This window comes from Pteropus medius, unplaced genomic scaffold (genome assembly GCF_902729225.1).
Source record: "Pteropus medius unplaced genomic scaffold, Ma_sr-lr_union100, whole genome shotgun sequence".
NCBI classification, from domain to species: Eukaryota; Metazoa; Chordata; class Mammalia; order Chiroptera; family Pteropodidae; genus Pteropus; species Pteropus medius.
In genome coordinates, this window is record NW_024344378.1 from 13,881,509 (window position 1) to 13,899,027 (window position 17,519).

The 17,519-nt window shown below is 46.0% G+C and overlaps 1 protein-coding gene and 1 non-coding gene across 2 annotated transcripts in view; one reads left to right on the forward strand and one right to left on the reverse strand.

Annotated features, from left to right (window-relative positions):
* The window catches only part of XPNPEP1 (X-prolyl aminopeptidase 1), a 47,036-nt gene that overhangs the window by 15,715 nt on the left and 13,802 nt on the right, over positions 1-17,519 (forward strand). The window contains exons 4-10 of the mRNA XM_039870899.1: positions 5,901-5,964; positions 7,166-7,270; positions 10,295-10,387; positions 10,705-10,848; positions 12,495-12,590; positions 14,885-14,966; positions 16,473-16,861. Coding sequence (XP_039726833.1) covers positions 5,901-5,964; positions 7,166-7,270; positions 10,295-10,387; positions 10,705-10,848; positions 12,495-12,590; positions 14,885-14,966; positions 16,473-16,861 — 973 coding nt within the window. The remainder of the gene's footprint in view (positions 1-5,900; positions 5,965-7,165; positions 7,271-10,294; positions 10,388-10,704; positions 10,849-12,494; positions 12,591-14,884; positions 14,967-16,472; positions 16,862-17,519) is intronic.
* Positions 14,638-14,756, reverse strand: LOC120609889 (5S ribosomal RNA). Its single transcript, XR_005654851.1, has one exon. It is a non-coding gene; the product is annotated as a 5S ribosomal RNA (ribosomal RNA).

Consider the following 17,519-nt stretch of genomic DNA (forward strand, 5'->3'; position numbering starts at 1 on the left):
TGCAGGATCCCAGCATTGGGGTACAGATGGCTTGGACCTGAGTGCTGGCTTTAGGAGCAGAAGAGAAGTGAAAGGTTTGGATGACAAGCAGAACACAAATTGAGTGTGGACCTTGCAGGTAGATGGCAGAGGGCATTGGGAAGTTTGGAACCCAAGAGCGTTTGTGATGGTGCCATCTACAGAAAGAAATGAGAAAGTCCCGAGTTCCTTGTTTTGGTTTCTGTGGAGAGATGGGGCATAGGTGGGGGAACTGCTAAGTGGACTCTGGCTCCTTGCCAGGACTGTGAGGACAAAGAGGAAGGGTTGGCTTTGTGTTTGACCTGCCACAGCAGCCTCTTCAGTAATAAGAGAGGATGCCGTTCTTTGTGGCTCTCGTTCCTAATTGTTTCATTTTAGGCTACATTCAGAGTTGATGGAATCTCAGGGGTGGGGAATGGAGGGTGTTGGAGAATGAAAGGGAATCATGAATTCTGTCCTTTGTGTATTCTCCAAAACACAAATACAGACATACAGACACCCACACACTGTTCTGTGTTAGAAGGGAAACGCACCCCAGATGCATAATTACACAAGGCCTTGGCACTGCCTTCAGGGTTCTGCTTCTCGCTGTCCTCTGCAACTCTAAGGTTTTTTTTTTTTTTTAAATGAACTCTGAACAAGGGTTGTGATGTTAATGAATTTGGGCCCAGGGGGACTTTTAAAGTGAGCAGCTGTCCGTACTCTCTGGTAATCTGGATGTTTTCATGTACCATGTAAGTCAGATGTTGGGATTGGTGGGCACCACTGGTCCCAAACCAGGGGAATCATTGGTTGGAGCCGGAGCTGCATCAGCAGTCCCTTGTAGAAATCTGAATTCTTCATCTTCCCCATCCATAAGGTCCCATATTGCACTCTTGGGATCAGCTTAGTCAAAGGGTCATGTTCTGTCAGAGGTGACTCTGCCAACTGAGCTTTCGGCTGTGTTTATGGTTCCTCCTGGAAGACATGAATCAGATTTTCCTGAACTCTTTGGATGCTAATCCCATTTCTCCTGGAGTTGGCTTCCTGTTTTGTATTTCTTAAACAGTGGAGGTAGTGATTTTTATTTCAGAGTGATTTTTATCCATTCTTTTAATTAGATTAATGCCAGCTGTGGTAAGATGTCTTGAAGTTGCAGTGGCCTGGTACTGTGGCTTTATTTCTTGCTCATATAGCAGTCCAGAGTGGGTGTTCGTGGTTGGCGGGTGACTTTCTTCCACTAGGAAGAATAGCAATTCAGGGATCCAGGTTCTTTCCATCCTGTGACACCACCATTCCAGCTGGCAGAGGGGAAGGAGTATGGAGAGGGCACACCCATTGTTACCTGGTCTGACCAAGACATCACTTCACACCCACGTTTCATTGGTGAGAACTAGGCATGTGACCTCACCTAGATCCGAGACGACTAGGAAATGAAGGCCTGGAGGGGAAGCCACTTTCTGACGAGTGTACACCAAGGAAGAGGCGTGAATCTGTGGACAGCTATTCATTTACCTATATACTTTGACTTGGTTTTATTTAAGGGAGAAGAAAATGCCAAAGACTGGATGTTACTTTGTTCTTTGGGGACAGGTATCCCTTGTCTCCATCCATAGTCCAAACTCTGGGACTTCCTGCGGACACATAGCCATTTATTTATTCATTTGGTTTCATTTTTGTTGAGAACTTAGTATATCTGAGGCACTGTGCCAGACTCAGGCTTATGAGTGAAGGGTCAGTTAAGGGGAAATATGTCACTGCATTATGGACCCTAATAATTTTAATAGTTATGCTTATCTCACCAATTAGCCAACAACCTTGCTTATCCTATTCCATTTGCATTTGGCCACGTTGACTGCTCTTAAAATGCAGTTCTGCTCATGTCACCACCCCTTCTTGAACTTCTAGTCTCTCTCTAGAACTTGCAAGATAAAGTTCATGCCTCTTAGTGTGATCTTTGAGGTCCTTGACCATTGTCTTCAGTATGCCTTTCCAGGAATCTCTGCTGCCATACCCTTGAACTTTCTGCCCCAGCTGTCAGGCTAATTGGCTCTCTCCCTCCACAGACCTCTTTATTCTGGGCCATCTGGCATCTTTCCCCCTTCCTGGATGGCTTTCTGCTTCTCCTCACCTATTTATGGTGGCCCACATCAAACCTCTGAGTTTGGCCTGATGCATTCAATACAGATCTGAGCATCCTTGAAACTAGCAAATAGTTCATTAGGACTAGTATTTCATGGATGTCTGCCTGTCTTTGCTAGCCAGATTGCCCACTCCAAGATATTTTTTATATTTTCTATAGAGTCTAGTGTATAGCCCAGTGTGTAGTTACAGGCTCTGCAGTTCATCAGAAGCTTAGCATGTGCTTATTGCTTTATGTCACACCTCAACCTTCCAAGGTGGGCATTTTTATCATTCCTGTTTTACAGGTGAAGACGTTGAGGCCAAGGTTTACCGAGCTACTAAGTAGGGGAGCCAGCCTTGAGCATAGATGTGATTGGGTGTGGGAGACATCTGTTACGTGGTGGATGAAGGTAGAGGTAAATGTGGGGCAGGCCATGTGTTTCTTGTTTCCTTGGAGTTTATAATCCAATTGCGCAGACCAGATGTACACAATCTCCATACAGAGTAAAAGGTTGTTTGGCAGTGTGGCAAGGCCATGGGCCTTTGAAAGTCAGACCTGAGCTCAGACCTTAGCTCTGCCACTTATAGCAGTGGTTCTTTGGAGAAATAAGTAATTTACTTCTCTGAACTTTGTTTTTCATCTGTAAGTAGGGAGGATGATACCTTCCAGAGTTGCTCTTAGGATTAGAATTAGAGGAAATAGATATAGTTATTGGCCACTAGTAGGTGTTAGTAAATCTGAGCCGATGTTATTTGTTGTTGTCACTCGAGGGAGGGCATGGATCAATGCCAGCGTGGATGGTCCGGTAAAATTCAGAGATGTGGGAGATGTCGGAAGGTGGATGAGTCAGAAAGCTTTGTGAAAGATGGTGCATTTGGGCTGGATTTCGAGAGGTGGCTAGGGCTTTTTTTTTTCCCCCATAGTTTACAGATGTGCTTTATTTGGCTGTGTATTATTTACATTGTTTGATTAGATGCCAACATTTTAAAACTGAGCGTCTCTCATGAACACTCATTTACCTTCTCCTGAAATATTGAAAGTTGGCAATCTGTGGCCTGCATTCCAGCATGAGAGGAATCAGATGAGTAAGAAGGAGCTGCTGTCTCTAGAAAAAACACCCCTTGTCTTGCTTTACTTTTTCAGTTTACCTGCCTGTACCCCTAAGGCATTTGAGTTTGAAACTCCGGTTATAATCCTTTCTGTCTTTTTTCCTATTGGATAAGTATTCTTTTCCTTTTGCTGTTGTAACAAATTACCACAAACTTAGTGGTTTATAATAATACAGATTTGTTATCTTGTAGTTCTAGAAGTCTGGAGTCTAAAGCGGGTCAGCATTTTGATAAGCTCACTCTGAATATGTGTGAGGAGTGGGTTGTAGGGGCAGTGGTCCAGGAAGAGATGATGGAGGCTTGGACTGAGTACTGGTGTTAGAGATGGAGTGATGTGGATGGTTTTGGAGAAAAGGCCAACAGCTCTGCTTCTGTCCCTTTTTCCTTACAGGCTATGGCTTTGGCTTATTTTAGACCTTATGCTGCTCTCTAGGGCGAATGTTCTGGGCTTTGCCAGCTTCAGGGCTTGGGGAAGAGTAGGAGGCCCGGGCCCATTGCTTGTCTGGCTTCTGCTTAGTCTGTTGGTGTGGAGGTGACAGTTTCAGTAAGCGATGTCTTTCTGGCACGTTGACCAATGTAGGTCATGTCTAGACTTTCTTGCCCTAGACCTTATCTTGACCCTAAACCAAACATATCCACCTGCTGCTTTTTGAGAAACCTTCCTTCTACCTTTGCTGACGAGCACCTCTAGGTGAACCCTTGTGGGTGCCCTGTCCCTACTCTCCAGCTTGCCGAGATAGGGGTGGGGCACTCTTCAAAAATTGTGTCCCCGAGTGGAAGATGCCGGGCAGGCCAAAGTCAGCAGTACCTTCTCTCCTAGCCCTTTGCCATGTCCTCATTCTGTGTCATAGGTGGAGGAATCTCAAGCCAGGGAGCCTCCTTGTTTATGGAGAGTACCACCATCTCTATGCCTTCCCCATTGTGCACTGTGATTTTTTTAGTACCGGAGTTATTTTTGTGAACTTAATTCCGCAGCCTCTTAGATGTCTTTTTACCATTCAGGGAGAAGAAATTAATAATATCTTTTCTGCTGCATATATGCAGTACTCTCCGGTTTCTGGCGAGTTGTTTTAAACATTAACTGTTCTTCACAACAGTCCTGGGAGAAGAGTGGGACCCCCTTCCACCCATTTTTGCCTTTTTTTAGTCTTGCACCAATGATTACTGGGTTAATAGATAAATGAAGGTTCTGCAGTTCATAATGCTGGTGCCCATTTCTTTCTATATCCTTAGTGCGATCTGTTAAATATTCCTTTATATTTTGGGGGATAAAACATGTGTCTGTTATTGCATTTAGCCATCTGAAATGACTGTTTTAGAGATGAAGAACTGAGGCCAAAAGAGGTGATGAGACTTGTTGTGGACCACATAGCTAGGCTGCTAGAGGGCAGTTGTGGCCCATAGCTTTCCATCTTGCCGTCATGATTCTCTCTGCTGGCCCACCTAGCTTCTCCGTGAGTAGTGGTCTTATGGCTGGCTTGGTGAGAGAGACAGCTCTTACCTACACAGTAGAAGTGGAACACAGGTGCCCTTTTTTCCTATACAGCATGTGGACTGTTTAACATGCCATGGGGTCCAGCCAGAAGCCCCATTCTCTATCTTAAGTATCCTTAACCCTGCTAGGTACTTATCTCAGGAGAAACCTGCTAATGGTAAGAGGAGCAGCAGCTCTGGTCTCAAGCAGACCAAATCCTGGCCTTGCTATTGACCTGCCAGTGGGCAGGTTACTTAGAGTCTGTCTTTGAACCTCTGTTTTCCCATTTGCTATTGGTATTCCTTTTATCAGTCATAAGGATGAGGTAATATGTCATATAGGGGCAGCATGGCATAGGGCTTCAGAGATTAGGCTGTAGAGCTGACTGCCCGAGTTCAAATCCTGCCTCTGCTTCTTGCCAGCTGTGTAACTTTGGGCCAACTACTTAACTTTCTGTGCCTCACTGGCTATTACCAGAAATTGCATACTGTGGCCTCATACCCTCTGCCCAGGAATGAGAACTTAGTTTTTTTCAGTCCCTAACCACCTTTCATTCAGAAGCATGGGGATTATCATCTGGGAAGGACCTGGATTTGTCTATGATGTTTTATTTTGCTAAAGTTTTCTGGGTTGGAGGAAGTGTTTCTCCTTTTTCCTTAGCAGGAAGGAGTAGGATCTGCGTGGGAGTGATTGGTGATACTACTTTGAAGGGGGACACAAACAGGAAGTTCAGAAACAAGTTAATACTTAATGAGATTTAAGTTAGAGAATTATTGGCACTTAAAACAGAAGTTCAGCCTTTTCAGAAAAATAACAGATGTCTAAATGTCAGTGGCAAGGAAGGGAGAAAGCTACTGGTTTGTTTTTTTGAGTAAGATCTCAACGAGGAAAGAGCAGTTTTAATCAGTTTCTCTTGACTTGCTTTGTGCTGCAGATGAGGAAATAGAGGTGAAAGGGAGCAACTCTTTTCGCCCTTAATTAATTAAGATCTTTTGCCCTGTGCGCTAATTTTTTTCTTTTCTAATGTTCAGCTAGCCTTTTCAGCTAGACTGCTTGTCCCTTGAAGGCAGGTGCCAAGGATACGCCAGCCTTTGTAGTCCCTGCTGGGCCTAGCACAGGGCTGAGCACGTGGAAAGCAAATGGCGCCAGCACGTGACTGATTGAGGTCCAGTTTATTGTCCTTTTTGTTTTTCAGAGTGAGTACATTGCTCCTTGTGACTGTCGGCGGGCCTTCGTCTCTGGATTCGATGGCTCTGCAGGTGAGTCACTAAATTCTCTCTGTTCTTGTGCTTTTGTTTGCCTCCTAAAAATAATTGGAACGAGTTTCAGCCTGTGATATAGAACCAAAAAGAAAATGCAAACCTGACATTCTTCACTGAGCCCCTACAGAAAGGTATGAGTTCCCAGCATCCTCTAGCTCCCTAAGGTCACCTTTTAGTGACCCTTTTTTCTATGCCTTTACTTGTAAAGTTTAAAAAAAAATTTATTTAAAGAATGTTTTTGAACTTTCTAGTGAATATAACATAAATACAGAAAATTATATCAATTAAACTGAATATGTACTTGTGCAGCTAGCACTCCAGATAAGTAATGAGACATAACTCCCCGTACTCCCACTTTAGCTTACTGGTCCTGCTTAATTCTCCAAGTGCTTGACTTTTGGTTTCCCTGTTTTCACTTTGGGCTTAAATAACAGCGGTTAATGTTGAGCCGCGTTGGTGCCCTGCCCTAACTTTTCCAAGGCCGCCGTGCCCTTTAGTGTTAGGGCAGGTTATCCCCTTCAGACTCACGTCCCTTTAGCTAGCTAGAACTGGCGAGAGCTCCTCTCTCCATGTGGTTAGCCCACTCCTTCCTTCTGTGTAAGTGCTTGTGTTGCTTGGCACTTAGGATTGGGTTTGGCTGACACCTCTTTGGAAAGCCCTGAGTTCTGCCAGGCCTGTGGGAACCGAGGGCAGGTAGAGGTGGGAGGCATAAACTCCCACTGAGTCATCACGAACACTCACAGGATCCTCTTGGTCTCTGTTGGGAAACGTGAAACACTCCTTTGGGTTTCTGGTGGAGCAGATCGCTGTGGTCACACACAGGAATCATTTCTGCCTCAGTCCTGTTAATTATGAGGCCATTTTGGCCTTGGATCCACAGTCTTCTTTTCATCTTGCCTGGACTCTTGCTGCTCAGGTTGGGTCCTTTCTGTGCAGGAACTAGTACCCAGGCAGCCAGGGCTGCTCAGGACCGTGTCTTTCAGAGCCTGGCCCATGGCTGCTTCTCTGTGGCATTGTCTTCTCTTGCCTGGAGGTTTCCCTGGAGCCAAAGCCCCATCTGCCCCACTAGTGTGGTGCTGGGCGGCTGGGCCTCTCGGGAGCTGGTGCCTCTCACCATGCTTGCCCATCTGCTGTCAAGTTGTACAGCTTCTGGGTGGTTGTCAGAAAACTATCTCGTTTTTTTGCTCCCTTGCTCCAGGCACAGCCATCATCACAGAAGAGCATGCAGCCATGTGGACCGACGGGCGCTACTTTCTCCAGGCTGCCAAGCAGATGGACAGCAACTGGACACTTATGAAGATGGGTGCGTAGAGGCATGGCCATTCCCAGCCTTAGTTGGCCAGCTCTCAGAAGGGACCCTAGGGCTCCTCAGCACTCCTGATATGAACCCTTTTTAGAATTGAAGGTGTCTTGGTCTACTCAGGTTGCCATAATAAAATATCATAAACGTGGTGGCTTAAACAACAGAAATTTGTTTTCTCAGTTTTGGAGGGTGGAGGTTTGAGATCAGGTGCCAGTGTGCTCAAGTTCTGGTGAGAGCTCTCTTCCTGGCTTGCAGACGGCTGTCTTCTCACTCCTTACATGGCTAGAGCTCTGTTTCCTCCTCCTCTTAGAAGGCCACCAGTCCTGTCGGATTAGAACTCCACCTTTATGACTTCATTTAACCTTATTACTTCCTAAAACTCCTATCTTCAAATACAGTCATACTGGCGGTTAGGGCTTCAGCACATCAATTTTGAGGGGACACAGTCCAGTTCATGGCATGAGGAAAACCAAGAAAATAGCTTCCTTATATATACTTACCATTGTGCATTTAGTTTTAGAAGGTCCTGGTTCAGGATGCTCATTTTAATGAGGGAAAACAGAGGACCAGAGAGGACAGTTATTTGCTGCAGATCATATCACATGCCATGCATTTGACTCGTGCACTGGAGGCCTTTCCCCTGCTCTCTGCTGCTTAATGATTCAGAGTAAGATAGAGATAAGGGGCCATTGGCAGTAGAGGCTAGGATGCTCTTCCCCTGAGGATCTTGGACTCGCTTCTGGCACCTCAGCTTTGGAGAAGAGCACAGGATGGGAGAACTTCCTTGGGCAAGTTAGTCCACTTTCAGTGCTTTCGTTTCCTCGTCTGTAAAATGGGATAATAAGAGTAAGTACCACATAAATTGGTGAGAATTAAAGAAGCAATATATGGAAAGTATAGAGCTCAGTGTTTATCAGAAAATAATTATTTGTGTGTACTCTCATTTTTCATTTAATTTTGTGCTGTGTGTATTTCTCCTTGTCATTAAAATAGTCTTTAGGAACATGGCTTTAGTGGTTGTACAAAGGTCTCTTTCTCCTGAAGTTTGAACTTGGAGAGTAGAAGATAAGGAGGGAAAAGAGGCTACCAGAGCTGAGTGAGGAAGGGACGAGGCACAAAACTGATATTTCTTGTTTGTTGTAGGAGGAAATGAGGAAGCAGGTTGTCACCAGACTCATAGTTATGGAACAGAGGCTGTTGACACTTAGTTGAATTGAGTTGAGTTGACACCAAGATCTAAGCAGCTAGCATGCTGAAGTATGTGTGTTTGTGTGCATGCTCGTGTGTGTACATGTATTCACATACTCTCCATACACACATATGTGTGTTGTTTATTTTAGGGAGGCTTTAGGAACATTTTTGTCCTGGCAGTAGATTTATTGCCGAAGTTATTCTCCCTCTCCTCCTCCCCCTTCCCTCCCCCACACTCACACGCGTGTGTGCACATGCACAGGCATTTGGAAACTGTGGGGCTGTTACAAATGGACAAGCTGCTAGGCCTATAAACTTTTTAATTACATGCCTCTGTTAATGGCTCCTATATTCTTAATATGTATGTATATTTGTTTATATGTCAGATATATTTGCTAGCATCCATCTGTATTTCAGATATGAGCAAAGATTAGTTTATTTTTTAGAAAAATAACACAAATAGAAATTCTAGTATTTTCTGCTTGCACCCCAGTGGGTCACTTAGTGTCCTCCTGAGGTGTGGACATCCCTTTAGGGCTCAGAACTCCAGCTGTTAGGTCCATCACCACTTTGGGGGTCAGAGTGTCAGAGGAACTATATTGTCTGCCTTTTCCTTAAAGTGGGTGTGTGGCGGCCTGAGGGATGAGTCCTCCTCTCTTCTAAGCCCTCTCCTTGAGACTTCTCTTCCCTAAGCCCACCTTTCCTCAGGCATCTCTCCTGTATTGGGAGATTCTGGTGGGTTTGGTTGGTAAGTGATTCATCCCTGGGGCTTTGCCAAATATCTGCCTGTTAGGAGATGACCTGACTTCATCCTGTGAAAGTTATATTAGGGGCATTAAAGAAACTTCATTAATAAGGGGCTTGTTTAGTAGTTTGAAAAAAAGGGAAGAATCAAATAGCAAAATAACAACTTAGTGCCAGCTTCTAGGCATTTTTTTAGAACTGAGATTCGTGAGCTCACTTCCTTATAAACCTTTGAACTTCCCTTCAGTGGTTATGTGGTTATCAGTACTCAGTAGAGAAAATAGTAAAGGTAAGTACTGTTTTGGAATGTCTGAACATTCACTCTAAACATACATATATTTAACCAAAATGTTAATTGCTTAGCAAAGATCTGATTTAAAAAGTATATATCCCAAACATGGAAGATACGGCTTGGATTAAAGAATAACTGGAATATCAAAAATAACTTTATTTCCTTTCTTGAAACTTATTTCATGTCTTAGGACTAGCCTCTTAGAAACAGAAAGGGCTGTTTCCTTTTGGGAGATGATGGGAAGCCCAGGGAGCCATGTTGAAGACAGTGATGGCAGTTCTTTTGTGTCCCTCTTGTGTGTCCCTCTGGGGAGATTTTTTTTGCTGCTGAGGCTCGTGTTCAGCCTTCGAGTCAGCCCCAGGTGTGGGGTGGGTGCTTCTGTCTGCAGCGCTGTCCTCCAGATGAGGGGAAGGCACTGCGGCATGCGTTCCCCTGTTCTCATCAGGTGACCAAGAATGGTGAAGTGGCTGAAGGCTGATGAGATGATCTTTGTGATGATACCATGTACCTTTGTTGCAGTGATTCCTAGGGTGCCATTTTTACCAGAGGTCTAATAAAAATTCTGCTTTTTTCTTTCCTGTCTCACCCTTATCTTATGCTTTCCTTGATTATCATCTTACATTTCTCATAGCCCTCCAGAGGTAAGGGAGGTTGAGATTTTCCAGGTCCTGCCAATCTACCTTAAGATGCTTACTAACAACCTTGCTATCATGATGTTGGTGAATTGCATCCTTCTGGATAGGATAGTGAGCTCAGGCCCACTGAGAACTATTTCCCACCAGTTCGTCCCTCCGTAGGTCTGAAAGACACACCAACCCAGGAAGACTGGCTGGTGAGTGTACTTCCTGAAGGATCCAAGGTTGGTGTGGACCCACTGATCATTCCTACAGGTGAGCGAGCTCGGCCCTTCGAGCTTGGGCGAGAAAGTAGGTTCTAGGTGCCTTTCTATCCTTGTTTGTTTGTGGTCTGTGGGACATTTATGGGCTCAGCATGACTCGATGCCACAGTAAAGGTCAAGCAAGGTAAGGAGGTAAATTCCAGCATAGAGGTGGGGAGGCCACTGGTGGCGAAGATGTCTTTTTACAGGTTCTCACCCACATATGGGGGCCACAGGAGGGTCACCTCTTAGAGGGCGCCAGGCTCCCACAGCCCTGTTGCCTGTTGTGGGCATTCAGTTCATGGCTGGCCGATGCGTGTTTCTCCTCAGATTACTGGAAGAAGATGGCCAAGGTTCTGAGAAGCGCTGGCCACCACCTCATTCCTGTCAAGGAGAACCTTGTGGACAAGATCTGGACAGACCGTCCCGAGCGGCCCTGCAAGCCCCTCCTTACTCTGGGTCTGGACTACACAGGTGAGAACTGTGGCCATGCCCAGTAGTACGTCCAGCCATCGTCCCCTCCACCTGTCGCCATTGTCTCCATCTGAGTCCTCTGAATCCAAGTCAGGCTTGAGCTGATGGGAGGATTTTGCCCTACCCTGGCGCGGTGGGGGCATTTGGTGAAAGCAGGGGCTTTATTCATTTCCACAGTTGCCACCTACTTGCCACTTACTTTGGCAGAGTTAACTCTTGGAGAGCTCTTCTGGGCAGACTTTAGGTGCTGCTAAGATGGCTTTTTTACTGCTCAGTTGCTAACTGCCCCTTCGACGTGTCTGATATTGGAAACAGAGCCTAGAGATTTCTAGGTGCCATTTCCTTTTCTTCTTCCAGCATTTGTAGGCTTACCTTGCTAGGCCCCCTGCCCTCTCATACCTTCCACTCACTCTAGAGGCTTCGGGGTGGAGGTGCGTTCCTTCGGATAGAGGTGGGCGAGGAGCAAGTTTTGTGAACGATTTGTGGGAGATGAAAGTGTGGATTTATGGGACAGTGAGGGTGTGCAGAGGGAAAGGCCTGGGAGGTGGGGCTGCTGTAGAAACCGAAGAGGAGAGGTGGATGGGGGATGTCTGGAATGTAGGCAGATTGCCCAGAGGGGTCCTGGGAAGAAAGCATTACAGCCCAGACTCTCCGCCAAGTTTTAAATAGCATTCCTGAGCCGAGCTTCAAAGCAGCATTTGGTTATGGGGGCAGTCCCCAGCTTGTTTTCCTTGTGACACGCTCTGACGGTATGGCAGATTGTGGGGGCTGGGTTCAGTGTGTGGCCCAGGGTCAGCTAAACATTTTCTGTCTGCGTGTCTTGAATTTTTTTTTAAACTGAAGCAGAGGCTCTGACTTATTGCTTGTAGAGGGGAGAGTAAATGTTGCTGGTAAGATTTATGTTCAGCCAACATTTGAGTGCCCACTATGTGTGGGACACTGTGCTAGGTGCTGGGTGAATAAGACAGATGCCTGCCCTGTTTACAGATGTCTGTAACCTGAGTTACAAAAGCTGTTTCTTGGAGAGTGGTGGTGGTGGGCTACAATTTCATCCTGGGGAGCAGCAGGAGGTCCTGGCTGTGTCTGATAGGGCAAGTGTAATTTGGAAGTGGTAGTCACAGGGAGTCAGGCCATAGGGAATCGCACTGGAAGGCGAGTCTCACTGCTCCGGGAATGTAAGGTGGCAGGTGATACCCCCGACCTCTAAGACTGGGTACATTCTCTTTGTAGGGCAGTGTGTGCTCAGAGCTCCCCGGGCTGCTGCTTTCACATCAGTTTTTATACTGTGCTGTAACAATTGCCGGTTTTGGGTTGATTGCCTGTCTTCCTTTCTAGATTGTAGGCCCCATGAGAGCAGGGACTGGGTGTTACTCAAAGATGTAACCACAGTGACCAGCACTGTGGCTGGCAGCATTATGCTTGGGAAGTCTAGATGCTTCATAGACATTTGTTGGATGAACAAATGAATCAGTTTCGCTGGTGACGTAATCAGGGCTCTTGATAGCTGGCTTCAACAGTCACACCTCTTGTGTAGGGCTTAATTCCAGGCCTCCTGTCTGCTCAGGCAACACGTGCTGGTTAAGAATGTTTGGGACACAGGTCCCTGGGACCAGAGGCGGATTTGCAAGTTCGTATGTTTTTTGCAGGTATTTCCTGGAAGGACAAGGTTGCAGACCTTCGGTTGAAAATGGCTGAGAGGAACATCTTGTGGTTTGTGGTCACCGCCCTGGATGAGATTGCGTGTGAGTGCTTTGATTTCACTATTTGGGCACATTACCCAGCCTCTCCTTTGGTTCTCTGGGAATCTGTGTGTTCATGCTATTCAGCTTTCTGAGTAGCCAGGGAATACACAAATGACTATGTCACCAAGTGGTTATACGATATGATATGCCAGGTAGGATGGAGAAAGAATTATAGGGAGTGGGGGAGAGGAATGTAGCCTGGCCCTGAGTAGTGTTAGACAGCCAGAGGCTGGTGTTAAATCTATGGTGATGTCACCTCTGGCTGGTCTCTCCAGGACTATGACATCTCTGTGGAAGACATCTTTTGTGTCTGCAAGCATTCGTGTTTCTCTGTAGGTGTAGAAGTGGGAATATAGGAGACATTTTTTTCTTTCTATACTTTTCTTGTGGTTCCCCAATTTCTTCACAGTGAGAATATTCTAGAAATACTTCAGAAAACTTAGAAATATTTCTAGAATATTCTCACTGTGAAGGTTTCACCAAGCCTTTTGATACAATAGCAGTTTCTCAATTTTCAGACCTTAAACCACCCTTTGTTATAGTCTAGAATTTGAAGGAATCTGGTTGAACCTTCCTGTCCTGTCTCCTGTTTTCTGACTAGATTTGACCCAGGGTCACTGAGAAAAGGCACTGCCTTATCTTTTTATTTTCTCACCAGAGAAAGAAACACTACTACATAGTGTCCTATCTTTCCAAACCACCAGTCTCCAGACTTTGTCAAGTGTATCAGTGATTTACATCCCTAATTAACTTAATAATCTCAGCATGCGAAAAAATAACATATAAAGCAAATTTCTCCCCTTGATTACTAAAAAAACACATTGCCATGTGGAAAACCTGGAAAACGCAAAGTAGAAAAAAGAAAAAAATCACCTATCATCTGTTACCCAGATACAATCACTGTTAATATTCTGTGCATATGTAAATTCGTAGCTTGTTTTTCAATCTATCAGTATACTCTAAGCATATAAGCATGATTTTTAGTGATTATTAGATATCCCATCATATGGTTGGTTACATTATAATTTACTTAACCATTCCCCTAAGAATGACCTTTGGTTATTTCCAGTTTTTCCACAATTCCATTATACTGTCATCAAAATCTTGGTGTATCAGAATTGGTGTCATAGTTTTTGATAGTTTTCTTTCTAGATCTGGTTGGCTTTTAGGGGTGGTTATTTTGGGTTACAGGATATGCACGTGGTTGGGCTTTGACCTGTCTTGCTACTTAACTGCCAGGAAGGTTGTACAGTGGTTTATGAATACACCCATGGTGCCACACCCTTGCCAGCCCCAGGTGCTCTTTTATTTGTTAAGAGTTTGTTTAGTCTGGTAGATGAAAAACGTTGCCTCCTTGCTTTACTTTGAGCAGCTATTATTTTAAAATAGAGGCAGTACTTTTTACACCTGGGGCTTTAAGTGCAGGGATCCTCAGGAGAGAAAGCCTTAGACAGCTGGAAGCCCTGGGGCCAGAGCTGTGCTCTCTGCTGGTCCCTCTCCTTTCTCAAACGTCAGTCACCAAACCCTCTGACACTGGCTGTAGGCAGGTCCTGTGCCCAGTCCTGGTAGCACAGCTGACCCTGGGGTGAGCCCGCAGGCTCAGGTTTCATTCAGGGCCTCTCTGACTCACTGCTTTTGTTCCTCTCCTAAAAAGTTCCGCCTCCACGGGGCTGTTGACCCTGCCTGGAGGGCCTCATTTGTCCTCTCTCGTGGGTGGGTCTCAGTTTTTCTTCCCTAGGTAGTTTGCCTCGGAAAGGAGATAGTGCTTGGCTCCTTCCCCATTATTTGGGAGTGCCAGAGGTTTTTCTGCGGCAAGGCTAGGCTGGCAGGTCACCACCAGGCGGACCATTTCAACTCTTTGTTTGGAGGGTATTTCTCATGTTTTCTGACCAATAACTCCTCCATTCCCTTCTTGGGACGGTGAGATGGCGGCATAAGAAACAGTTCTGGTGCCATCGTCTGGTGGACATGAGCAACTGCACCTCAGAGATAGAACCCGGAAGTACAATTCCTTGCCTTTTGATTGCAGAATTTTTTTTTTTTTAAATACCTACAGCACCTGGTCTTCCTAGGTGGTCTCCCATCCAAGTACTAACCAGGCCCAACCCTGCTTACCTTCCGAGATCAGACGAGATTGGGCACGTTCAGGGTGGCATGGCCGTAGACTGGTTCCTTGCCTTTTGAGAAAGGCCACTGAATCCTTCCGTAGCAAGTTGAAGCTCTTCCCTCCCCTGCAAGCCACCCCTGAAATCTCAAGTCAGGCAGGTGACAGGGACTCTTTTTCTTTTTTTTAGGGCTGTTCAATCTCCGAGGATCGGATGTGGAGCACAATCCAGTATTTTTCTCCTACGCAGTCATAGGACTAGAGACGATCATGTGAGTGTTTGTCCCACACCTGAAAGTTCTTCCTCACAGCTACTTGGAGCCCCGAGTCCCCTTTCTTATCCAGGCCCAGCAGTCACTGTTTGACATTCCACCGATCTGCTGCTTTTCTCCTGCTCTTCCCTTTCTTGCTTTCCCCACCTCTCCCTTCTCTTCTAAATGCCTCTAACAGTAGGCATTTATTTATATCCTACCTCAACCCAAATGATTTGAAATTTATGAAAGTCTTTACAGTACTATGAGATAAAAGAATAAGTAGGTGAGGACTTCAGAACAAAACCTAGTGAGGTTTAGTTCACAAAATTCCTGCTGCAAAGTTTCGTTTAGGCTACACGTTTGACCCCAATTTTCTAGCAGCCATTGCAAAGGGTTTGTAGGCTCAGTTACAAGTTATACAATCCAACTCCATGATGCAAATAAACCAGTCATTTTGAAGGTCAAAAATGGCACAGGAAAACCCCTGTGTCACACAGTTATCCAGTTGTCAGCTTGTCTTTTAAAGTGTTGATTGTGGCCTTCGCGCTATTGCTCTTCTTTTTAGATGGCTTTTTGCATTCAGACCACACATTTATTGAGTGACTGTTATGTGCTAGGGTCTCTGTTGGGTGCTAGGGTGAATGAGACAGACAGGGGCCCAGGTCAGAGTTGGGAAATGAGTGTCTGCTTGGGGGATTTAGGCACAAAAGTGGTGACTAACTTGTCAGTAGGACAGGTATGGGTGTCAAAGGAGGGGCCTGACCTAGACTTGGGGGTCAAGGAGACTATTGAGGAAAGCAAGTATTGAAGCAGAGATTAAGGGTCCACATGAGTTGGCTGGGTGAATGGGGGGGCAAGGGGAATGGTGATCGAAGCAGAGGAAACAGCATTTCAGAGGCTCTGGGCAGGAGAGAGCACCGTGTGTGTGGAGGACCTGGAGTGTGGGTCAGTGAGCTTGGAATGTAGAATGTGATGCCAGAAGGTGAGCAGAGCCCGTATAAAAGAAGGCTTTGTGAGCCAAGTTCAGGAGCTTGGGCTCTTATCCTGAAGATACTGGGGAGCTATTGAATGAGATTTTCACAGGGAACCATATATTGAGGCTTGTAAATCATAAGGAGTATTATGTCTATGAAAAATAGCATGCTTAGGGGAGACTGGAAGCAGGTAGATCAGTTAGGAAGCTGTGACTGTCATCCAGCTGAGAGATGGCAGTGGCCTGAACCAGGACAGTGCCTGGGCCAGGCTGCAGGTAAAGCTGGACAGATTTGAGGGAGATTTAGGCTGTTGGTCCAAAGACCTTAATTTAGGAGGGAAGGAGCGGCATGGGGAATTGGGTGGATGCTGACAATATACACAGGGGCAGGGAACAGAGTTCGTAGAGCAGGATTTGCGAATGGAATGAGAGGAAGGAAAAGCTGCTTGGTTTTGATTACCAAAGGTTAGAGCCTGTTGTGTGTGTTGGGGTCTTTTTTCTTATTGACGAACCTTCCTTTTTCTGTCACCTCACCTCTGGCCCCTCTGCAGGCTCTTCATTGACGGTGACCGCATAGATGCCCCCAGTGTAAAGGAGCACCTGCTTCTTGACTTGGGGCTGGAAGCTGAATATAGAATCCAGGTGCTTCCCTACAAGTCCATTCTGAGTGAGCTCAGGGTTCTATGCACCAACCTCTCCCCGAGGGAGAAGGTGTGGGTCAGCGACAAGGCCAGCTATGCTGTGAGCGAGGCCATCCCCAAGGTTGGTAGCCCCACTGAAGCCCACCTAAACCCTGCCACACTCCAACTGCCAGGCCCTTCCCAGTTCTGGTGTCGTGTGACTTTGTCTTTGAAGCAGAGGTTGTTCAGGCCGATCTCCAGGACTGGCTGTTGGGTCCGAGGTCTCATCTTCCTGGATGAGCCCTTTGGGCTGGAGCCGTGTTGAGAGGCTGAGGGCCCTGGGAACCCATTGAGTCCTCTGTTTTTCAGAGTATGGCACGAGAGATGACTTTAGATTTCTTTAAATGTATCTGTTTTAAAACTGTTTTAGCATATACTAGAAAAAAAATATAGTATGTGAGATCATGATAATATAAAAATGATTTCTTGAGACAAAGTTGAGTTTAATGAATTAAGTTGATTTAAAGATAGTCTGAAGGAAAGTGTTAAGGAAATGACAGTCTGGGGGTAGCAGCCAGGATGAGAGCTGCGCACGTGGTGTGAGAGTGCCTAGAGCTTGGGAAACGCGACTCCTCCAGCCCCACATCATTTTATAGATGAGGAGACCTGAGGCCCAGGGAGGCTTCTGGAGTTGGGGATTTGTCAGATCAAATAATAGCGATAACCTTGTCCTGACCAAGCTGCAGCTGGGTGGCGCCTGGCAGCTGGTACCTGTCACCTCAGTTTTCCTTAGGGCCTGGGGCAGGACTGAAATCCAGGCCACCTTAAACATCACCTTTTTGACTGCCCTGCCCTTGGCCTTTGACAAGCCCCGCGATGTTCTCTCTTCATTGAGCTGTGGGCCTTCCTGAGTGTGACGCTGTGAGACTCAGTTACTCAGAGCTTCCCTTCCTTGACTGAAGTGGGGATCACATCTGC